Source organism: Microchirus variegatus (assembly GCF_963457635.1).
Source record: "Microchirus variegatus genome assembly, chromosome: 10".
Lineage (NCBI taxonomy): Eukaryota > Metazoa > Chordata > Actinopteri > Pleuronectiformes > Soleidae > Microchirus > Microchirus variegatus.
Window position 1 is genome coordinate 15630507 of NC_139811.1, and position 22506 is coordinate 15653012.

Genomic DNA, 22506 nt, shown 5'->3' on the forward strand with positions numbered 1-22506 from the left:
TAAACAGCCGCCACACTCCCCTGTTCCCTGCTTCTTGTTTTCAATGAAAAAACAAGGGAGGCGGATTTCCCCCAATCAGTTTTGGACGTTTCGTTGACAACAGCGTTTTTTCTGTAACATTAGAACTTACTTTATGTGTTTAGTTTCAACCAGAAGTTCAAAATGTGTTTTCTTTGTCATTTTTTAATGGGTCTGTAAGGTAGTTTTTATTTTGCACAAGATGAAGACTTGTGGACGACCATTTTGTAATGAACAAGACATTAAAGTTGTTCAGCCAAAACTTAGATTTATTGTTGGTTCAAATGATTCCAGCATGATGTTAATGTACTTTTGGTGTCTTTGTTATGGTGGTGTCTTTGTTATGGATTTTGACAAAGTATCATACACAAATAAATTGTATGACAACAAAGGAACAAAGGACAACAGCTCTTCACCATTCACACCAGCCAGACTAGTGAAAAATCTAATTTTCTCTTCACATTTTGACATCCCTGCCCATTACCGACATATGTTTGTATTTGCATATACAGGATGTTAATGACAGGTGTGCTCAGTTGCTTCTAACCAAATCCACTTCTGATCGGGGCTCTTATCATAGATTATTGCAGTTAATTCCAGGTTTGAATGGAGTCAGAATTGGTGGAATCGAATGGCAGTGCTGATAACAGCACTTTCATTATTATGACTGATTTTAGGGCACCCTCACCCACAAAACGGAAAGAGGAGGAAAAAACAAAAGACAAAACCAAAGAAAAGAGTGGTACAAAGGAAGGAGACCGAGATAGAGGACGTGAAAAAGCAAGGAAACGACGCAGTGCCTCCACTGGCAGTAGCAGCAGCAGGTTTGCTTTTTTTAAATCCATGAGAAAGTATTGTTCTTAATCTTAAATGTATAAATTTTGTGCTAAAATATGTTTTTCTTTTGGTTTAACATTGACCAGATCCAGATCGAGCTCTTCTTCAAGCAGCAGCTCTGGCTCCAGTTCGGGGTCTTCAAGTGGATCGAGCTCATCTGGTTCCAGTCGTTCCTCCAGCTCTCGTTCCTCCTCCAGCTCATCGGGCTCTCCAAGTCCCAGCCGCAGACGCCATGACAACCGCCGCCGCTCACGCTCAGGGTAAATGCACAGCATTCACGGTTTTTTCCACAACATTTGCAGTTTTTCTTTTTAATCAGTGTTTTGTTTGTGAATGTGCAGGTCCAAAACACAGAAGAAGGGAGATGATAAGGAACGGAGGAAAAGAACCCCAAGCCCTAAACCAACCAAACTTCATCTGGGACGGCTAACCAGGAATGTCACTAAGGTAAGTAGCTTTGCCACGTACGAAAACATGACTTGACGTCATGACTTTACCATAGAAACACAATGTTAGGTAAATAAAATAATGTGTTTAAGGTCACATAGAGTGGTCCTGTTGCACATAAATGTTAGTTATGGAGGTCTACTTACATACATTAACTTGTTTTTATGGTCAAAAACCTCCTAGTTGCTGTAAACGAGCAGGTTGAAATCCTCTTTTCTGACGCTGTTCGTCAGCTGCGATGTTTCAGAGTGAACTCTGACCCCCAGAAGACAGAGTCTTGTGATTGGCCAGTATTATTCAGCACACCTGCTCTCAGAAGCGTAGCTCCCCCCTCTGGAACGGTGGATGCACTGCGCCTCATTATCAAAACATTGTTTTAACAGTGTTTAAAAATAGCTTCTTCACGACTCCCCGCTGCAGTCCCTTTTATGACTTTGACCCAGAGTCAGACCCGGAGTCAGAAGACACTGTCACTCATGAAACACCTCCACAACAGACTTTATTCTTCTTCTGCGCTTCAATGTACGCAACCGGATGTGCCCGGACTAGTGCGTGGAGCAGGACGTTCTGCTGTTCAGGAGAACCAGAGTTTACGTAACTATTACGGGATTCTAGAGATCTCGCTAAGCCCCGAGATTACAATAAACACAGCGTTCTCAGCAATGGCTGAACTGTTTGTTTTCGAAACTTCCGGGCTTCATAAACAAGGTAATGACGCAGATACACACCAAAACAGCGTTAGTAGGAACTTCCGGTCTAGGTCCGCTTTAAAAGTAAAGTATGGTTCAATATAATGAACTTGATCTTTTTGTCATCATTCTGTTGTATTAAGTGTTTTGCTCAACAAAATTCTTCCACAGATAATCAAATTTCTCATTAAAAAATGCTTTGGTTTTTTTCACACACAGGACCACATCCAGGAAATCTTTTCCACTTATGGGAAAATAAAAATGGTTGACATGCCGATGGATAGGCTCCACTCACACATGTCCCGGGGCTATGCTTATGTCGAGTTTGAGACTTCCGAGGAGGCTCAGAAGGCCCTCAAACACATGGACGGAGGTGAGTCTCTGTGTTTTACTGCTTCTGTCTCAAAGGCTTATTTTGGCCATTCACATTGAGTAACCTTCTGTGACAACTGTGTTATTGATAGGTCAGATTGATGGACAGGAAATCTCTGCGTCTGCCGTGCTGGCTCAGAGAGTCCGTCCTCCACCTCGCAGACCCTCTCCCCCTCGTAGAATGCCTCCACCACCACCCATGTGGCGTCGCAGCCCTCCGCGGATGAGGAGAAGGTTGGTCTCGCAACCCCAGCCTCATTTCTCAAAAAACATCTTCGATCAGTCAATCTTTTATTAAAACTGCTATATGTGCTCAGTTTTTCTTTGCTTTTTCATTGTATTTTCTTTATGCCCATGAAGGTCTCGCTCCCCGAGGAGACGGTCTCCTCCACGCCGCCGCTCTCGCTCAAGATCTCCTGGTCGCAGACGTCACCGTTCTCGTTCCAGCTCCAACTCCTCCAGATAGAGGGGTTTTCCTGCCTCAAGATACCAAGTGATCACTCGGCAGGTCACCTGGAGCTTTGATGGACCGTGTGGACTGACCACAAATTAAAACTTTTGATTTGTAGCCAATATAAACATTCATGTGTATGTAGGAAGTGGAGTATTTTTCCTTTTTAGTTTTTTGTGTGTTTTTTATTTTTATTTTGTGTCGATCCTAAAAGTTTGGCTCAGTGTCTTTTCTCAGTTTGATTTCTTTATTTTGAAGGGTTTCTTCTTTTTACCACGTTCTAAATTTTTAGAGTTTTTGACAAATAAAGGTGATGGAAATGGTTTTATATGCGTCAGTTTGTAACAGTCAAAACTGTCAACCTTTGTTAACCAAGCTTGCTTCAGTGTCGCCCTACGTTAATGTGTCTGTTTTTAATAATACGATAATAAAGATAAGAAATGATAAACAGAAATGGCCTCACAATAACTCAACATAAAGGAATTAAAGAAGATGGAAAGGCAGCAATTCAACATTACAGATACCAACTTAATTTATAACTGATTTAGTGAGGTAAATCTCAACATGCATGTTCACAGGTCTATGAAATAAAAAAAAGTCCCGATATCCTGAGAATGACACCCGTGATTCCCATCTAAGCCCCGCCCTCCTCTTAATCAACACAACTACAAACACCTGTACCATGTACGGTTAACAAAGAGCCAGGATTGACCTGCTTTAGGAAAAATGACCAGTAATGTGATATATTTCGTGTCTATGCATTTATTTATTTTTCACAATTTGTCTTTACTTTCGTGAGAGTGTGTTAGTGTGAGGTAGGTCGAGTTTCCTTGGTTTTTGATCACTCTTGGGTGTATGTTGTGTGTGTGTGCACCGCCATAATGACCGCTGGGGGTCTCACTCACTCTCTAGAAGTCCGATAAAAAGAGAAGGATGCTCTTGTAACCACACTCCGCCTAAATTGTTTCGGCGCGCCATGACGCACTGACCAAACGACTCCAGAGCTTCCAAGAAACTTTGACGCATGGGCGTCTGAGGGTTTCAACCGCCGTGCGCAGAAATAGAGCTCTTTTCATTATGGCTTCGGACCAAGAAAAGACCAGAATGTGTTTGAAACAGCTTTTGGAAAAACCTGGGAATGGAAACTGTGCCGACTGTGGAGCAGCAGGTAGGATGAAGGACAGTTGCTGTCACTTTAGTGACCTCTGCTCCTCCTTTATCTCTTCAGTACTCAATTTGTTAAAGCGTGCATAAGTTAGCAGGAGGTTTGATATTCGTTTTCGAAAGACATTTTCTCAATCAACAAATATATATTTCCTCATTCTGATTGCTGTAGTAGTTGCCAATGGTAGGCATCTACTTACTACAGGTGAAGTTGTGTTGATATGTGCCATAATTGTGAAACAGTATGAAATTAATTATTATAAATATTCTTCTTCTAAAATACTCTGTAATAATAATAATAAAAATGACTTGTTGACGATGCCTTTGGTGTGTTTTTCAGAATTATTCCCACCCTGTTTCACCTGTTGTAAGTAGCCGCCTACCAAGCAATCAGAATGAGGAAATGGCATTTTTGTTGATTTTTGGTGAATTTTTTTAATATTTAATTTCATTCTTATCAAACCTCCTGATAACTTATGCACGCTATTTGAGAACCCTGTGGAAGAATTATGAACTCTGAACTGCCTCTTGTTCTTGAGTTTCTTTTTAAGTTGTACTTAACAAATTCAGAAGAATGTTTTCACGTAATCTTTAGGTTGTATGGAGTCAAATGTACACCTGTTGTTGGTAGATGTGTTCATATACATCCTCCAGGTCACACTGAGTTGGTTTGCTATTATCAAATCTGCAGCTGAGTACATGTGCAAACAGATGTGGTTTCAGTGAGGCCCATCTCTGTGTGTAGGTGTGAAAGATATTCACAAGATATTTTGCCCTGTGTAAGTGTATATGCTTTTGTAATTATTCTATATTTAAAAAGAACATATTGCTATATATTTGACAAATACTGACCATATTCAATTTCTCTTTAATGCCAAATGTGTAATCTTATTTGCTGACTGGACATTATATGGTTTCAGCGTAAAGAGAAAAAAGCAGCTTTTTTTAACTGCACACCACCACATTGTCTCTTTTGTACAGATGCTTAGTGTAACTTGTGTGCATCTTTGTGATTACGCTCAAGGAAGTTCTATTTTCCCCCCATCATGATATTTTTACTGTGAACTCATCGTCGTCATCATCAGTGGTTGAAGTTGCTCCAGCTCACTGATGCAGTCTACTTCACACTTGCCCTAGTTCTTTGGCTCTTACCTTGCAGCAAAGTCTTGATTCTGAAAGTGAGGTTTTGAAGTATAGGAGATGCTGTCCGTGTCTCTTTCCTCACAAGCCTGAATTGAAATCAACTTGTTAATTTGTAATAACATAAAACGGTTTCAATCAGGCTTTTTTCCCCTTTAAAGTCATGTTTACTATTTTGTCAATCTGACCTTTCGCTGAGCTTCTCACATAAACAACATAATCGTTATGATGTGTCTGCTGGGTGACGTGTGACTAATTTTGTTTTGTTTCTAATTTTACAGACGCATGATACACAATTGATAACACAGTCATAAAAATATGTATTCAGAGGATGATGATGAAATATAGGTACCCAGTGTTTCAGAATTGGTGGCATGGACTTCTATGTTCTGTTTTTCTATAATAAGCTTTTAAATGGCTGATTTGTCCATTTGTTCGGTAACAACAACAACCTTATTCTGAAGGCTATGCTTTTAATGTATGAAGTGAGTATACACTTATACAAACATTCAATTTCTACCAATAAACCCTCTTAAATGATATATGGGACTTTAAGCAGCTATCTATGAAACATGGTAGACTCTACTCACTCACCCCCTCCACCACACAGGAAACTCAGATATTTATCACTTATAAAGCTGAGCTAGAAGTTGAGCCCGCCCACTTCCCGTGTGCACTAATTTGAGCATATATGCGACATGGGAAACCCACTTCCCCTGTGTGATACGTGTGTGTGTGTGTGTGTGTCTTTTCTTTGCAGAGCCAGAGTGGGCATCCTATACCCTGGGCGTGTTTGTGTGTCACAGCTGCTCAGGTCTCCATAGAAACATTGCCCAGATCAGCAAGGTGAAGTCTGTCCTGCTTGATCCATGGAGCTCCTCAGAGGTGGAGGTGAGCACTGCTGCTGTTGACTATATTTATACACACACCGTGAACAATGCAGAAAGCCAGATCATTTGTGACAGAAGGCCGAGCATTGATTATGATCTAAAACTTGACATGAGGTGACTTCATTTGTCCCACTCTGCTCCACTGTGAGCATCACTCTCTGCCTGTCGCTCTGCCCCTGCATCACCGAGTAAGACAAGTGTTTGTGTTTTCTGGACATATTGAATAGATGCATGAGCCAGCAGATGCACTGCTGTGTGTGTGTGTGTGTGTGTGTGTGCTCCTGAGACTTGGAGGTTAAAACAGTCACAGGGTCATGGCACATTTTAAAATATTGTGCTTTCCAGACCAGCCACACTGCATCATGCTGCTGTTGCTTTTGATTTGCCTGCAGATGTTATAAGATTGTTCCTTTCTATGTGTCACCTTTTCATCTTCACATACTATTGTTTCCAAACTTTGTGTCGATCCCTGCTCAGAAGCATCCTATTATACAAGATCCCAAATGTAGCATCTGCCTTGATAGCAGCACAAGTGTCTCTAGATGAGGATTTGATGGCTTGTGTTTTGTTTTAGTGGGGTGTGATCTATTATTAATATCATAGACAGGGAATCCAGTATACAGAGCCACGTTAGTAAAATAGTTGCAGCTAAAAGTTGAATAAGCCCTCATCAACCAAATACATTTTAATGCACTTTTGCAGTTTATGGACTCTGCGGGTAACGATGCTGCCAAGGTCAAATATGAACAGATAGTTCCTGCCTTCTACTACCAACCCACACACAGAGACTGCACGTAAGTCATATTGTCTTTGCTCACTTTTATATCTGAAGTGTTGTTCTTGCCACTTGCGTAATCAATAGGTGACTACAGAGCTGTTTCGCCTCGATCTTGCTTTTTCCTTGCGATTCTGATCACTCTGCATCGGCAAAGACGTTTGCATGAACTGTCGCCTGGAGGCTGACAAAATGGGAGTAAACATCACATCATCTCTCCTGCAGGCTCCTGCGGGATCAATGGATCCGAGCCAAGTATGAGAGAAAGGAGTTTTTGTGCGTCGAGAAGCAGGAGCCGTACTCTGCAGGTGAGAACTGATTGTGTCTCTGAGCAGCTATCAGCTCAAAACACACCCTTCATCATCCTGATGGAGGAACGAGGAGCTGTGTTGTCATCCTTCATCTCCCTGTGTGTCTCTGTTTTTTGTTCTACATTACCAATATTTTTAATGCCACTGCTTCTGTTTCTACCAGATTTCAGTGTGTTTCTCTTCCTTACAGAGTGCATATACTCTACACATCAGTCTTATTCTCCCTCTATACTAATATTATGGTTGCAGCTGTTGAAGAGTGTTGCCCAATGCTATAAACACGAGTGTTCTAGGTGTTTACAAATACATTTCAGTGTTTATTAAATGTTTCATGTTATCACTATTGTGTTTGTTCAGATTTGATGTTGTGAAATTGGCTGTTTGACTGCAACGTACTATGCTTACAACAGTTCGAGGGGAAATAGGAAGCTGTGTCTAGAGTAAGCCATGTCTAACAGCTCTTTTGATAAAACAAGATGGTCACCAACCACAGTGGCTATCAGGTTTTATTGTCTGTTTCCCTTTGTAACTTCGCTGTCGGAAACAGGATGTTGTGCAAAAGTAAAATCAGTTTAACCTGTAGAGAGCATGGTTTCTGACCCGAAACATTTCAATACATTGTTGTGTTACTTGTGAGCTTATTTTTTAAAACCTGAGTCAGGTTTACAAACCATTAACATGATGAGGTAACAGATTGTGATGTAAAAAACACACAAAAACAAAAAACAGTTCCTTTTGACTGAGTGATCAGAGAAAAACAATTATTAAAGAGATAAAATTGAACCTGACATTTCACAAAAACAATACACTTGCACACAATAGTAACAGGGTTCTCTCCACAAAATGACATTTAAAAATGAAATTGTTGCAAGACAAGTGGAGAAAGCTGATAAAATGTGTCACAGACAAAAGGCAAAATGGCTCTGTGGACTACATACATACAATAACTGACAAAAAGTGAAAGAATTACATTCTGCATTTTAAGGTAGACAAAACAAAGCTCTATTATTATAGTCTCATGACTGTCAAACTGTCCCTCTCCCTCTCAGTCAATGGTCTCTTGTGTTGTGTTGTGCTGTGCAGAGGTTTAGGAACATGCGGCTCTGACATAGACAATGAATGGCCTCTCTTGTGCACAAGTATTCTACATAACATTGCCCATAGACTGTAAAAGTGAAACTAGCAGTGGTGTGAAGAAAGATTAATGCACTGGACCAAAACGGCACACTTTTTCCTCCTCTTTACTCTCTGCTGTGTTGTTCTTGTGGACAGTCTGACCTCTCCCCCTCTCCAGGTGGTGGAACAAAACGTTGTTGAATAAACGAATAAGTGAAGAAGTCATTGCTCAACCAGTAGTTAACTGCTGTCTGTGGTCAACGACTACAAATTGAAGAGTATTACACGTGTGTCAGGGACAGTGACATTACACTTGTTCAGAGAAGTCAGTGTCAGCAGGGTTTCTGGTCATATTATGTAAGATTTCTCACACTCTTGATTGCCACCGGTGCATAATGTAATGTGAATTGTAAAAGCTGTTTAATGCTCTCACAATGTATTGGACGAAAGGATACAGGGAAAAGTTATATTTACAAATCTATAATGAATACATACAGAAATAAGATATCCACTTGTTTCCTATCATGATAATATCATGGAAACTGCACTAACCAGTAATTGAAAGTATAATATGTAGTTCCCTGCAGTTTTACAGAACGTTTGAATGTTTATAACCAGCAACCTTATCTGCCATCAAGCTCACTTCCACTCTCAGCAGGCACCTATTTTCAGTTTTTAAAAAAAGTGTTGAACACAACTTCCTGGCACCAAACTGCAGATGATGATATTCAGAGACTGGCTAGTGACTAAAGAACCAGTGGTTTCTGTGTGGAGAATGCCAAAAAGCCAAAATAACAATGTTTAGTGGGTTTCATAAGGTTAGCATATGCCACACATGTTTCACATATTGTTCTGCTGCCTACAAGTATCAATTGTAGCTTAATTTTCCTCTCTTTTTGTTATTTGAGAGGTTTATTTTTTTAGAGTTCGAGTTATTTAGTGGTTTGTTTAAAATTCTGATGTGTTGTCTCTCTGTTTCTTCCCTCCGGGGCCCTTGTGGCTCCTGGTAGGTTATAGAGAGGGGTTTCTATGGAAACGAGGCAGAGACAATGGACAATACCTAAGCCGAAAATTTATTCTGTCCGAACGGGAGGGGGTTTTAAAATACTTCAACAAGCATGATGTGAGTGCTGTCTCTATTTCTCATCTGTGTTTGTTTAACCAACTTTATTAAAACAGTATATTATTATATTACAAGATCCATGTTTGAGGACATAAGGAGACTTTGCCACTGACTGTCTTCTATGTAAATGTATTCCTTCGCAGGCCAGAGAGCCCAAAGCCATAATGAGAATCAACACTGTGAATGCCACTTTTCAGCCGGCAAAAATTGGCACAGCCCATGGCCTGCAGATAACCTATCTGAAGGAAAACAGCACAAGGAATATCTTTGTTTACCACGAGGATGGAAAGGTGAGGGGGGGAATGTGCCTCTGTCTCTTTGCTGGGTTGGCAACATTATAGTGTGTCCAAGGAGGCAGGAGCACGTGTGTCCATCTGGTGGAAATTGTCTGTCATTACAAATAAGTATATCAGTGTAAAAAGTGTCAGGCTGCAAAAGATCAACAAATAAGAGGGTTAAATTAAGACACATTCCCAACAAAAACATCTAAAAGGGCTGAGATTTTGTGCGAGTCAGTCATTTATACTTTCTGATGTCCCGTCCTGAAGGAAATGGTGGACTGGTTCAATGCCATCAGAGCAGCCAGGTTTAATTACCTGCAGGTGGCTTTTCCTGGGACTCCCAAGTCTGAGGTGAGTTTTCATTTGAGTTTCATTAACACGATTGGTTTTGTTATTTCTATCCTGGCTTTCAGAAAATAAAAATAATAAATATAGGATATTTTACAACAATGTTTTAGACCAGATCAAACTCATTTTCACATTCTGAGCACATTCTGCTGCGATCACAGTCTCAATCTCAGTTTCACTCGTCGCATGATGCATATACACAATGATACACTGCGATCTAGTGGTGAGAAATGTAGTTTATGGGCAACGCACGCCTTAAAGCAGCATAGACCTATTTTAACACAGATTTTTAAGACTGATTAATCACTCGCGGGCCACATCTGTCCCCCGGGCCTTGAGTTTGACACGTGTTTTCGACAGAGCTCTTGCATGCCTTCCTGTTTCCCTGCATTATTGCTTTCATGTATTCATAATGAAAATTTCAAGTATTTTCTCGATGTTTGTCCAGCTGCTTCCAAAGCTAACAAGGAACTACATAAAGGAGGGTTACATGGAGAAGACTGGTCCAAAGGTAAAGGCCTATATGTTTTTTTTTTTAAAAGATGTAATACTACTACAACATAGTAAACTAAACCAGAGAAATATGCCAAGCTTGTTATGTTATTCATGAAAGCTGTTTGAACTGGGCCTCGGTTTGTGTTCCACAGCACACGGAGGGCTTCAAGAAGAGGTGGTTTTCGATGGATGACAGGAGACTCCTGTACTTCAAAGATCCACTGGTATCAAAGCTGCATGACAGAATGCAGGAAACTGCTGCAGTTACACAATGCAACCAGTAGATGGTGCAGCTGTGTCTGTTATTAATCAAAATAAGCCGTTTGCTGAAATTTGGAAGCACCAGACAGTGCATTTAGCAATGTTTGGTTGGTGGTGTACAACAGACCAAAGCAGAAGTTGTATTTTTTAATTAAACTAAAACTTAAATATTCAGAGTTGCTGAGTGAAATCAGCAAGATTGCTATTTTTTTCCTCTCTGCTTTTAGGATGCATATGCGCGAGGCGAGGTGTTCATTGGTAGTAAAGAAAACTACTACACTGTGCTTCCTGGCCTCCCTCCCAACGTACAGGGCTACAACTGGCCATTTGGTATCACCATAGTGACCCCAGACAGGAAGTTCCTTGTTACGTGCGAGACTGAAGACGAGCAGAGAGACTGGATGGCTGCTTTACAGGCTGTCGTTAACAGACTGATGCTGCCTCAGGAGTATGCAGGTAAATTTAAACTATTAATTAAGTCGGTATGAAATTTGCTAAGTAAAACATCAATATTTTCCATTTCTCTCTGCAGTGGAGGCCTATTTTAAACACAAACCATGACCATGTTCTACTGTCGAGGAACTGGAGATATGGACTTGGCAGCGCTTATACAATTAAGGTTGACAAAGACATGGACGTTTAAGATGAGATGGTTTTCATCTGCAGTTATATTTCTCCCACAATTTTAACTGTCATGCTTAACCTACATTATGTTCCAGGGAGTCTAATGTTCTCAATGTTAGTCTAACTCATCTGTCATGTAGTGTAACTTACATACTTGAAGTAGGACAGTCATTCTGACCTGAATATGCAGGTGTTATGCATGTGTGTTTGACTTTTGTGTTTCTGTTGCTGCTCAGATGTGGAGAGATTTTAGTATGGTGTTAAAAGTGCAGTGTTTTTCTTAAATTCCCAACAAGGGTCAGTTGAAGGCAGACTAAAAGTGTAATCTTAATGTTTCCATGTTTGAGCACAATATTTATTTTTATTTATGTTTTTTTAACTGTCTAATTTGCCGTCAGCAGCTTTCTACAATATGGTGCCAAGTACTGCGGGCACAATAAGCTATTTTTAATCTTAATGCACATTCAATCAGCTTTGTGTGAGATTCATTGACAGCTTGTACCGCTTTTGTAAAACTGTAAAGAACAAATCAATTATGTTCCCTGATTATTTACACACACGCACACGCACACGCACACGCACACGCACACGCACACACACATGCAAAGTCATGAAAGCCTCATCAAACCAGTGTATAAAAAATATAATTTATGCATTTGCTGGAGAAACTCCTGAAGATGATTTTGGACATTATTGAGTGGAGAATTATTAATGTCCTGCTGGTCTCTACATGTACATTTGTCACTGAAAAGACGCGCGAAGCGACCAGCACGGCTTTACGCTATGACTGAGCCAGTCACCCGGGGCAGGGTCTTGTCTATTCCTGCATAAAATGACACAAAAATCGTTCATCAAGGCAAAGTTCTTAGATTTTGCAAATGTCATCAACATGGCAAAGACGATGTGTTTTTACAAAACATTTACTCCATAGGTGAAAAACCGGATGTTTAAATATGATTAGAGACTAATTGGAATGTTATTGAACAAACCTCCCAACAATAACTTGAAATGCACTGTTCCAAATGATTACGCACAACAGAGTTTCAAATCATTTTATAGGTTGTAAAGAAATGGAAATGGTCATTTGTTGAATTGGGAGGTTACTGAAATCAAAATCTATTTCAATCTAAAACATCTTAACAAGTCAAATTACATTTGAACATTTTTTTAAGCAGAAACTCCTTTAACACAATATAAGACAATATCAGCTGTTTCAGAGATGGAAATGTTACCTAGAGGCATCTGACATGTATCAGACGCTGGTGTTGGTTCAGGTTTGTCAGATGAGAAGCTCAATGCAGTGTACTTCACAAAACACTCTTTAAATCTATTCAAGGCAATGGGGCATTTTTATTGTGGTTGTTTTTTTAATAACATCATGCACGTTGCTTTACCGTCTCTGCTGTAGCTTCTGACTACTTATTGCTTAGTACTGAAGGTTAAAAATAAATAAAATAACAGCGGGTCTCTGAAACATAAGTGAAGTATCTCACCAGCATCAGGCAATGATTCCCATGATGCCATGCTGCTTTCTGCCATCATCAAAGTAGTTATTTTGTTATTGTTCTGATACGACATATCATGTCATATCAAATATGCGCGTTTAACAACTATTTGCAGCTTAACGGTATACTACTGCAGATATAAACGTCCACTGCACACAATATTTTGCCATTCATGCTCTGAGCTGAAGTCTTTTTGTGCCAAATGAATGTGATTTATGGTCTTTATTCAAAGGGCAAACATAACCTTCTGTTTTTATTGTGGTTAACTTTCACTTACAAGAAAGAAAATACACTTTATTAAGTAGCAAAATCAATACAGAGAACATCAAGATGAGTGATTGTACAGCAAATACTATATAGATATAAATAGATATAGATCAAGTTGATGACTGAGATGAAATTACCCGACCCCAAAGGAACTGTCATATAAAAAGAGGCACATAAGCCTTTTTTAAAAGGTCATTGTGGCACTAATAACCCATTTTATATTTATGAATGGAAAACCAGAGCAACTAAAACGGTAAAAGTGGAAATATACATGTCATGTACAATACTTCAGTTACTATCATCTTTATTTCCAAAGCCCCACGGAGACATGCAGAAATAAGTGAAGTATTTACACCATTATAACCCCAATAGGTTACATTTAGTGGCAAGCCATTATTTTATCGAAATAATTTAGAAACAAACCATTGTTATTTTTAGAAGAAATGCTGCATCACAGCTTTTCCATAACAGAAAAACAAAATCCCCCAAAAATGTTAATGCTAATTTCTGTTTCCCATGCTTTGTCATATATCATACTACTTATTTTAAGCTTAGCATGAACGTAAATTACCAACACAACAGATTACTATAACTAATGATGCAGTTTTATGCTCCGTTTCTTTGTAATATATAAAAATCAACATTCATTGTTGTACGTTCTATTTAAATTCTTCTTATGCTGGTGAGCTAAAGCGGCTCGACGGAGCCTGACAGTACAGACAAACACTGAACCGTAGACAGAGGACAAATCACGATACATCTATTATATCAACAATCTGTATGTTCAACAAGAACACAGAATTCAAATAAATGTATTTTAAGTGTAAGTGAGACACGAATGGCATTAAAATACACATATCTTGTCTCTGAACGAAGGTTAAGTCCCTCGATGATCAAATCCAACAAAGTGATGCACAGTTATTTATGTAAGACAAACAAGATGGATGAAGGCAGTGAGATGAGTGCAGGGCGATGGAGTACCGAGCGGTTTGTGAGCGGAGACTCAGAAGGACAAACCGGTCTATTACCTTGATGGAGCTCGCTCCTCATCTCGGATCAGGTCAGACATAAACACGCTCAAACACACACTTGTATGTGAAGATGAGTGATACGCACATAAATCCAGAGAGTGACTGGAGGAGTCTTTTTTTTAAGACCTGCAGCACCCATTGCTCTTCATCTCCTTGTTTACATACTCCTGCAGCTTAAACTTCTCACTGGGATCCTTCACAGACCTGTGCTTCAGCTCCCTGACACAAAAGAAGAAAATAACAGCGCTTTAGCTGTTGGTAAATGTTTTAACAACATTAAAGTGTCAAAGCGTCTCTCTCAGTGCTGGCAGACAGAATGATACTCACTTAGCCACAGCGGTAAAAGCCAGCTCCACATTGAGACCTGACCTGGCACTGGTCTCCATGAAGGGAACTCCAAAATCCTGCGGTGTCAAAGCAATTGACAGTTAAAAATCCTCACTGTTAAACATCAAATTAGAGGTTATTACAGGTTTATGTTTCTCTTTGAACTCTGAACTTCACTCATCTTCACTACTCGCTTTGTCCTCAACATGAGGGTCGTGAATGTTTGCATGTTTTTGGACACGGTTGAACTGGTGGCCTTCTTGCTGTGAGGCAGCACTGCTATCAAATGCAGCATCCAGCTCTGAACTCTAACTCCAAGTTGATAAAAACTGATAAACTGCCTTTTTTTTTGCACTGCAGCTCTTAACCTTAAGTTATTTAGTCGTATCTTATTGCTCTCACCTCTAAGGAAAATGTGCTTACTCCTTGTTTTGTGGACCTTGTTGTGCAGCAGAATGATAAAAATGTCCTCTCCTGGTTTCAGTGTGTGTGGTGGATGCATTTGAAGCTCTGATATTATTATTATTCATCAAATCAGCAGATAAATCTTTAACAAATTATGTTTTTTTTAATCTACTATCAGTGTGTGGTATTTCTTTGTCATATTACTTTTATTTGGTGGCACATTAGAGCAGAAGAGTCTGAAATATTCATAACTTTATTTACCATAGACACCTCAAATTCACATTTACATAAATTAAGTCGCTGCCTCCATAAATGGGTCTTGATTTCATGTTGGAATACAGGTTTTTCACAACAGCTGTGGAAGTTCAAAAGCAAAAATTTTTTTTCACCTTAGCAAGCCTCTCTCCATCTTCTCTCTTCACCACCCTGTCATGGGTCGCATCGGCCTAGTAGTGAGATAGGGAAACAAATCAACCGTGAACTTCTGTCACAAGCCTCTCTTTTGGCGTATTTCCAACTAGCGCGACTCGACTCGACCCGCCTCGGCACGGCGCAAGTTATTTTGCATTTCCATTAGAATAGTGTCATACTATCTTAGTACCTGCTATGACGAGGTTCCAAGCAAGCTGAGCCGATACTACGCGTGACGTCATCAGACTGCCGTGCACTGATTGGTCATTGTGCCGTCACAGGGAGAGGCACAAGAATCAAAGCTGTATTGTTAAGTCTTTTTAACTGTAGATCAGTTAAAAAGACTTAACAATACTGAAAACGTGTGTTAAATTTCCAACATTTAGCAAAAAACCCAGAAATGAACAAACCCTGCTGCCGTATTTCAGTCCAGTGACTGTGTCAGACAGAGAACAGAATTAATCTTTTTAATTAAAGGTGCCATATGTAAGAATGTGGCCAAAAACGGTTACTACATTCAAATTCAAAATACCGAGGTCTTTTAGGTTTTCGTTTTTTGACGTAACTGGCAACCCGTGGTTGCTCGGCAGCTGAGACTCTACTGACTGCAATGATTGGTAGACGGCGGTAGGTGGCGCCACATGCCAAAACATGATTTGCAGTCTGCAAAATATTTTTTTTAATGCAAATATTTTGTCTGTACTGTTGTTGTTGGTGACTTCAGTTTGTTATATGAACATTATTCCTGAGTCTCTGTGACATATTAGGAGGATTTTATGGCCAGTTGCTTTAGATTTATCACATAGTGCACCTTTAACTGAATCTAATGATTCAGTACACCAAAATTAAATTAGAGTCGAGCCGAGGCGCTACTATGTAGTGGAAAAACACCAAAATTGCGATGGTGGCAGCAAACAAGTCAAGACTGACTCTCATTGTGGACAGAGCTCCAAGGTTTACTAAGAAATACTCTCTACTATTTTTCTTCCTCTTTGGTATTTTAAGGAAGCTGACAACCATAACATTGGAGGAGGGTGACAGAGATGAAAACATTTCAATATCAACAAATTACAAATGGATTGGCAGATCTTATAGATAGATAGTATCTTTATATACTTTATTGATACACTTTTCTTCCAGTGGCTTTTCCCATGTTCTTATTGAAAATACATGCAAATTAACATTGGTATCATTTGAAGAGTGAAACGCTAAGAGCTTCATAAAACACATCCAAGCTTTTAATCAAGCCTTTTGGAGAGATAGAGGATGTGATTCAGAATAGTTTGTCCAGATTAATTTTAATGAGAGAAGAACCATGCCACTCAGTTCCACTCTGGCACATTTAAGCACTTTATGTAGGTTTTGGACAACAATGGCACAGGTAAATCTGGTTCTGTCTACATACTTGATCAGTTAAAATGTTTATTTATTTATTTTTTCATATAGGGTAATCATTTTTTTTATTTTTTATTTTTTGTGAAGTTTTCATTTTGTCATACTGCAAAATTCCCATATGGAATATTTCTAAACTTAAGTTTCCAAAATTGTAATTTAGATCCAGAAAAGTCAAACACTAAGACATAAGCACGTCAAGAGCATTGCTTAGTTCTACTGTGAGCCTAAAGAACCTATTAAGGCTGCAAATTAACCCTTTATGGTGCACACCAAGAAGAAAAGCAAAGGAAAAATGATTTATTTGCATTTTTTATTCACTTATGATAACAATAACGATAATCTTTTTTTTTTTTTTAATTAGACCCTACAATATTTCAGATACAGCCCTCTACCAAACGGTTGAGACGTCCGTTCATAATAAACCTGGTTTGCATAATTCATAAAGTACAACATTCAGAACAAGTGACATTAAGTGCAATTTCTTGACCAATATTTCTCACTCACAAATATATTTTGGTGGGTTAAATTGCAAATTTAAGATTATTATTTTATTTTCATAATCAAATCTGTATTATTTTCTAGATTAATCAAGTACTTGTTTGGTCTTGTTTTTATGTAAAAAAACAACAACTGTGGATCGAATGTCTTGTTTTGTCCACAAACCGAAATAATTCTGTTTGAATGAAGAAACCAGAACATATTCACATTTAAGAAGCTGAACAATCACAAAGCTTGTTTTAATTATTGAAAAACACACACACAAAACGATTAGACCAAAATAGCTATATATGGTTAATTTAGCAATCATTTAATAGAACAATCGCTGCAGCCCTGCTACCTACAGTTGCAAATATTTATCATAATAAATATCTCCCTTGCCTTGTTTCCGAGCAGCATGAGCACAACATCCTGGTGAGCATATTCATGGATCTCAGTCAGCCATGCCTGAAACAAACAAACAACAACAGGGCAAAAAGACAAATGAGAGACAAGACGTGAAACTGTTAGAAAAGTAAAACAACAACTGTGCACTGGAAAACTTAAACTGATGAGTTCAGAGACATTAAAGTTGAAATGTGTAGTATGCAAAAACGGGCACTGGGAAAAGAAAACCTTGTCTGGGACGTGACAAGGACGAGTCTCGACATTAAATCTAATGACTCGAATGAAGCGGAGGGGGAAAGTGGGAGCGACTAGATGAATATGGAAGAAGGGAGAAAAAAAAAATGTGCAGACAGTTTAGACGAGGCAAGGACAAAGAGAATTACCGTGACTGTTACTGTATAAAAACCCTTTACCTGTGGCAGTTTAATTTACACTGATGACTTCATCCTGTTTTAAAGGCAGTTTGAAACTCTAAAGCTGAGCAGACTGCGTTTGTGACTGCATGACTATGTGGGAATATGCGCTGAATATTTCCTTGTATCCTAATCAGAGGTGAATTTATCTTGATATAAAAGACCTCACGGTTCATGCGCTGTCTTCCACACAGAGTGGGAGATGACAAACACAACCTTAAACATATGAAATCAATTCTAAAATGGACCCGCAGTCACCAAAATGAGGCCGAAAATGAGGAGATGTGATTATGCTTTGTCTGGTTTGCAGTCTGGCGGCAGCATTTTGGACACACGCTGAAGCCCTGCAATCACGTTTTGGCAATCGCCGGGGGAATTGCAAAGGAAGAAAATGTGCTTATTTAGATGGATGAGTTAGATGATTCAGATTGTTTCCAGGACGAATGCAGTTAAATGTCATCTCCATAGCAATGAAATCAAATATTAATCTGCTCAAAATGTTTCACCAGGAGGTGAGTAAATAAAGGAGCCTGTGTACACAGATAGTGCCTGAAGCCTGGTTTATACTCTATGCTCCACTGCATCCGACACCAGATATTACAACATGACCACTGGAGTGTTGGATGTGAGTCTTTCAAAAATGTGTTGCAGCTTTATGTAACTCACTGGAACTCTTTTCTGCTTTAATGTAAATTATTAGAGATGTTAGGTGGGAAAACAAATGTCAAATGTAAAAATTAGTGGGAGAAAAAATCAATTCACATAAGAAACACGATTCTAATCATCCACAATTCTGAATCGATTCATAAACTTAAAAAAAGACTATAATTTTTTTTTTTTAAGTTTCTATTTTGAAAAACCACACAAAACACCAGTTTGTGTTATTTGTGTACAGTTTATTTTTGTAACTTCTGGGAGAAAAAGGCAGCTAGTCTAAGCTTTTATTTATGCAAGTTATTTTTTTGTACAGGAAGTAAGTTTTTATTTGTTTTGAATGAATGAATGTTAACTTTTGTCATACATTTACCGTTGTGTGATTACATCATTGGAATCAGTTTATTTAAAAAGTCACATTATCTTAGACAAACAGTATTGTTTTGATGCCATAATTTGCCTTAACACACTATGCATTGTATCAATTTTTGAATCGAGAATCGATTTTGAATCGAATCGTGACCCTTAGAATCAGAATCGAATTGAATTGTGAGACACCCTAAGATTCACCTCCCTAGTAAAAATGGGAGAAGGTAACAGGATACATCTCAGCATTTCCCTTAAGCTCATGTTTTTTTTCTTTGTTTATTTCATGTTTCCTGTTTTATTTTGAAAAATTAGCTCTCCTCTCGTTTCAGATCCCTTCACTTCCTGCCCCTGTGTGTTTTCCCTCTAGTGTTGATTGCTCATGCCCCGCCCCTCATTAGATTCACCTGTGTGTCTTTGTCTCCCTCTACCTCATGTGTATAAACTGTGTTCACGTTCCCCTCTGTGACAGTTTGACTTTGCACCTATTCTAGTAAGTCATTGTGATCTGTTTTTTTTTATTTTAATTTTTTTTTATAACTACTATCGCCTGGTTATTGACTTCTGCCTTTGCCTTGCCTTTTTTGGATTTGTTTGTACTGATCCTGCCTTTTGAGACAAGTAAATTGATTTTGTTTTTTGAATGCTGAACTGTTTTGAAAGTGGAATACCAGTCTTAACAGATTCCCCATGTCTGGTCCAACATAACCACTATATACGGTGGCAATTATCAGCAAACATTATCTTGTTGATTCCTTGTTTATCTAGTTTCTTTGTACGTTACTTCCAATTCACAATTTTATTTTGTCCACCTCCATTTTTGGAGGATCCAGGCTGTAAATAAGTCTATAATCTCTTATTCAAGCCTATGACACTCGGATTTCTGTACAAAATGCTCAGGAAGCCAAAAGTTAATGACAATGTGACCTAGTGGAAAAAAGTGTAATACACATTTCTGGCATTAAATCCCTCCCCCCCAAAAAAAGTGTGGAAACACACTTGTCAAACAGGAAGTACACGTTTCCTTGTAAGGCTAAAAAAAAAAGCAGCTTGAAATGTCAACGTAAAGATTACATATAAGAAATAATTGGATGATATTTTCTGCATAGTATTACATTTAATAAAGCTAAAATGCCACTGCAGAAACCCACTGCCTGCTCAACTGTAGGAGAGGAGACGGCAGCGCTGTGGCTGATGTGACAAAGGCCAGAGACGGAGACAAAAGGCAACGAGATGGAGAGAGACCGTGAAAGACAAGACTGTATCAGAGAGCAGGTGAGGTAAAAGTCAAGCAGACAGCTGCTGGCATCAGCACTGTGACTTTGTTGAACTTGTCACTGGCAGGTATGTGAGGATACTTCTGATGTTGCCTCGTATCAGATGTCGTCTTTTGTTGCCGCAGAGAGGAAAAAGCAAATATGTGTACAAGTACAGAACACAACACTGGAGTGCAGATTTAGAGGTTGCTGTTTGCTTTTTCTTTTTGAGTTGTCCTTTAAAACTTGAGAATAGTAATAATTGATTGTATCAAGGTTACATTTTGAAATGTTCAAACTGCGGCAGTGTCTGTGTGGCCAAGTAACGGCAGCACCTACGGCTTCTGGCAGAAGATCGAGGCATTGTAACCAACACCAAGTCTTGGTTTTTGTTCGGGAAGACATCCAGGTGTTGTTGCGTTATCAGTTTCTACACTGTTGGGTATACAACAAATACGTATTTGCAGTTACCATTTACTCAGCGGTCTTCTCTAATTCTTTTTATTAGTGTGGACGAAGAAAGGCACATTTTTAAAGCAGTGGCTATTTAACCCTAGTGCTCATACCGCACGGATCTGTGTCGCAATTGCACCCAAGGTAAATTGCTGTGGGAATGATACACAACTCCTTATATGGACATCCTGGGTGTGTGTTTATAGGCCACACTTGCAGACTTTACAAAATGCCTTTTTTGTCTTCTTTTGTGTTAGTTATGATTAATTTTATATTGCATATTACATACTAAAGAAATAATTAAATAAAATAAATAACTGGATGTAGCGTTCATTGTGCAGAAGTCAGGAAATAGACTAGAATTTTTGCTTTCGTTCAGAAAAACAAGCCAAGGAAACAAATTCAAACGGATTTAAAAATACAATTTGAGTACTTTTTGTTTAGGTGTGTTGACATAGTTAAAAAATTATAAAAACTGAATCTGATTCCCTCTTGGTTGTGCTGAAAAACAGGATATAAGACACTCTGTGTTGCACATTATTTAGCCTCTGTATATACTGAGCCTAAATGCTCTGTGTTCTAAGGGTTAAAGCAAAAGCAACTACAGCGAATAACAATATAGATGACTGCTTTTCACCCGATTTAGGGGTTTAGTTACACTTTAATGTGGATTTTCTCATGACGCCTCCATAATCTTTCCACATGATCCGACTTTCTTCTCTCCGTTGCAGTTGTCGGAGCAGATTTGCTGGAGGGGCTGATGCCATTCTCCCCAAACTTTGATCAGAGTAATACGGCGACTGACAGAGTGGAGACATCTGCTCTCAACAGCAGGCAGAGACTGAGCCAACCCAGAGGAGCGAAGAGAGAAAGTCGAGCCTCTCTTCCCCCAGAGAGGAAGTTAAGGCTCCATGAGGCAGTTGAGCTAAATGGATTGACACTGTCTCTGTCTGACGCCGGAAGACGAGGAGGAAAACTCGGAGAGATCCTGTCACACTCGAGGCTTCTCAAGAAGAGAGTTTTCACACATGCATGCGGGTAGGTGCACAGCCAATGTGAATACATCTGATTTAATCCAAACAAAAAAAAAGATTGAGAATACATAAACATGTGTTGATGTTTGTGGGGTCTGATTTATGCAGATTTTCACAGACGCACACATACACGATCTCTTCAATAAGACAGATCAATGATAAAAGCTGATTTCTGAGGCCTGACGGAGAAGACAAAAGCTTTTATGTTTATAAAAGAGCAGCTGACGGGGTGTCTGCGTGGCTGATGTGCTTTGAGAAGCTGTGCTCGGAGTCAATGTGTGACACTTCCCTCAGCGCTCTCCTCAAATTTGTTTTTGTGCTGTCGATGTTGAACACAAGGGCCAATCCTCATCATTGAGTCTGTTTCAGTCTCTTTTGAGCAGCATTGAATAAACTTAAATAAAAATCAATCATTCCTAAGTGGAAAGTGACATGATCTGTTGTCATAATTAATTAATGTCATTGTTTTGGAAAAAAGGGGGGGGGGGCTTATTTTGCCTATATTCTAATGCACCATTTCATCTATATGTATATTCTTTTTATAAAGGGACCAAACTTTTCATTTTCTTTTCTTACAATATAGTTGTAGGTTGCACAGTCAAGTTTGAAGAGTTAAATCAACTAATTTATAAACCCACAACCTTGTTAATAGGCTTCTATTTCTGCAAATTAAGAATGTATGAAGATAAAATGGGAAATTTATTAGATGAATAAATTATTAGATGAATGATATAGTGTGTTCAATAGGTCAAAACAAGGTGG

General features: G+C 39.0%; 3 protein-coding genes across 3 annotated transcripts in view; 2 read left to right on the forward strand and 1 right to left on the reverse strand.

Annotated features, from left to right (window-relative positions):
* Nucleotides 1-681: 681 nt before the first annotated feature.
* LOC310932498 (RNA-binding protein with serine-rich domain 1-like) lies at nt 682-3150 on the forward strand (the record flags this gene model as incomplete). The annotated part of the gene is made up of 6 exons (XM_083895823.1): nt 682-842; nt 942-1115; nt 1197-1302; nt 2211-2364; nt 2456-2597; nt 2724-3150. The coding sequence occupies 6 exons, from the start codon at nt 682-684 to the stop codon at nt 2827-2829; spliced, it is 843 nt and encodes a 280-aa protein (XP_083751949.1). The 3' UTR covers nt 2830-3150.
* Nucleotides 3151-3891: 741 nt separating this feature from the next.
* On the forward strand, nt 3892-11279 carry LOC310933520 (arf-GAP with dual PH domain-containing protein 1-like; the record flags this gene model as incomplete). The annotated part of the gene is made up of 11 exons (XM_083897029.1): nt 3892-3982; nt 5879-6009; nt 6711-6802; nt 7009-7091; nt 9221-9333; nt 9477-9623; nt 9882-9965; nt 10411-10473; nt 10610-10681; nt 10946-11174; nt 11251-11279. 11 exons carry the CDS (start codon nt 3892-3894, stop codon nt 11277-11279), a joined length of 1134 nt encoding a protein of 377 aa, XP_083753155.1.
* A 2985-nt stretch (nt 11280-14264) lies between these two features.
* Nucleotides 14265-22506, reverse strand: part of LOC310932622 (ras-related protein Rab-26-like) — a gene marked incomplete at both ends in the record, with an annotated part of 36719 nt that continues 28477 nt past the window's right edge. The window contains 4 exons of the mRNA XM_083895948.1: nt 14265-14364; nt 14473-14549; nt 15267-15323; nt 17563-17628. Of these exons, the coding sequence (XP_083752074.1) occupies nt 14265-14364; nt 14473-14549; nt 15267-15323; nt 17563-17628 (300 nt within the window). The remainder of the gene's footprint in view (nt 14365-14472; nt 14550-15266; nt 15324-17562; nt 17629-22506) is intronic.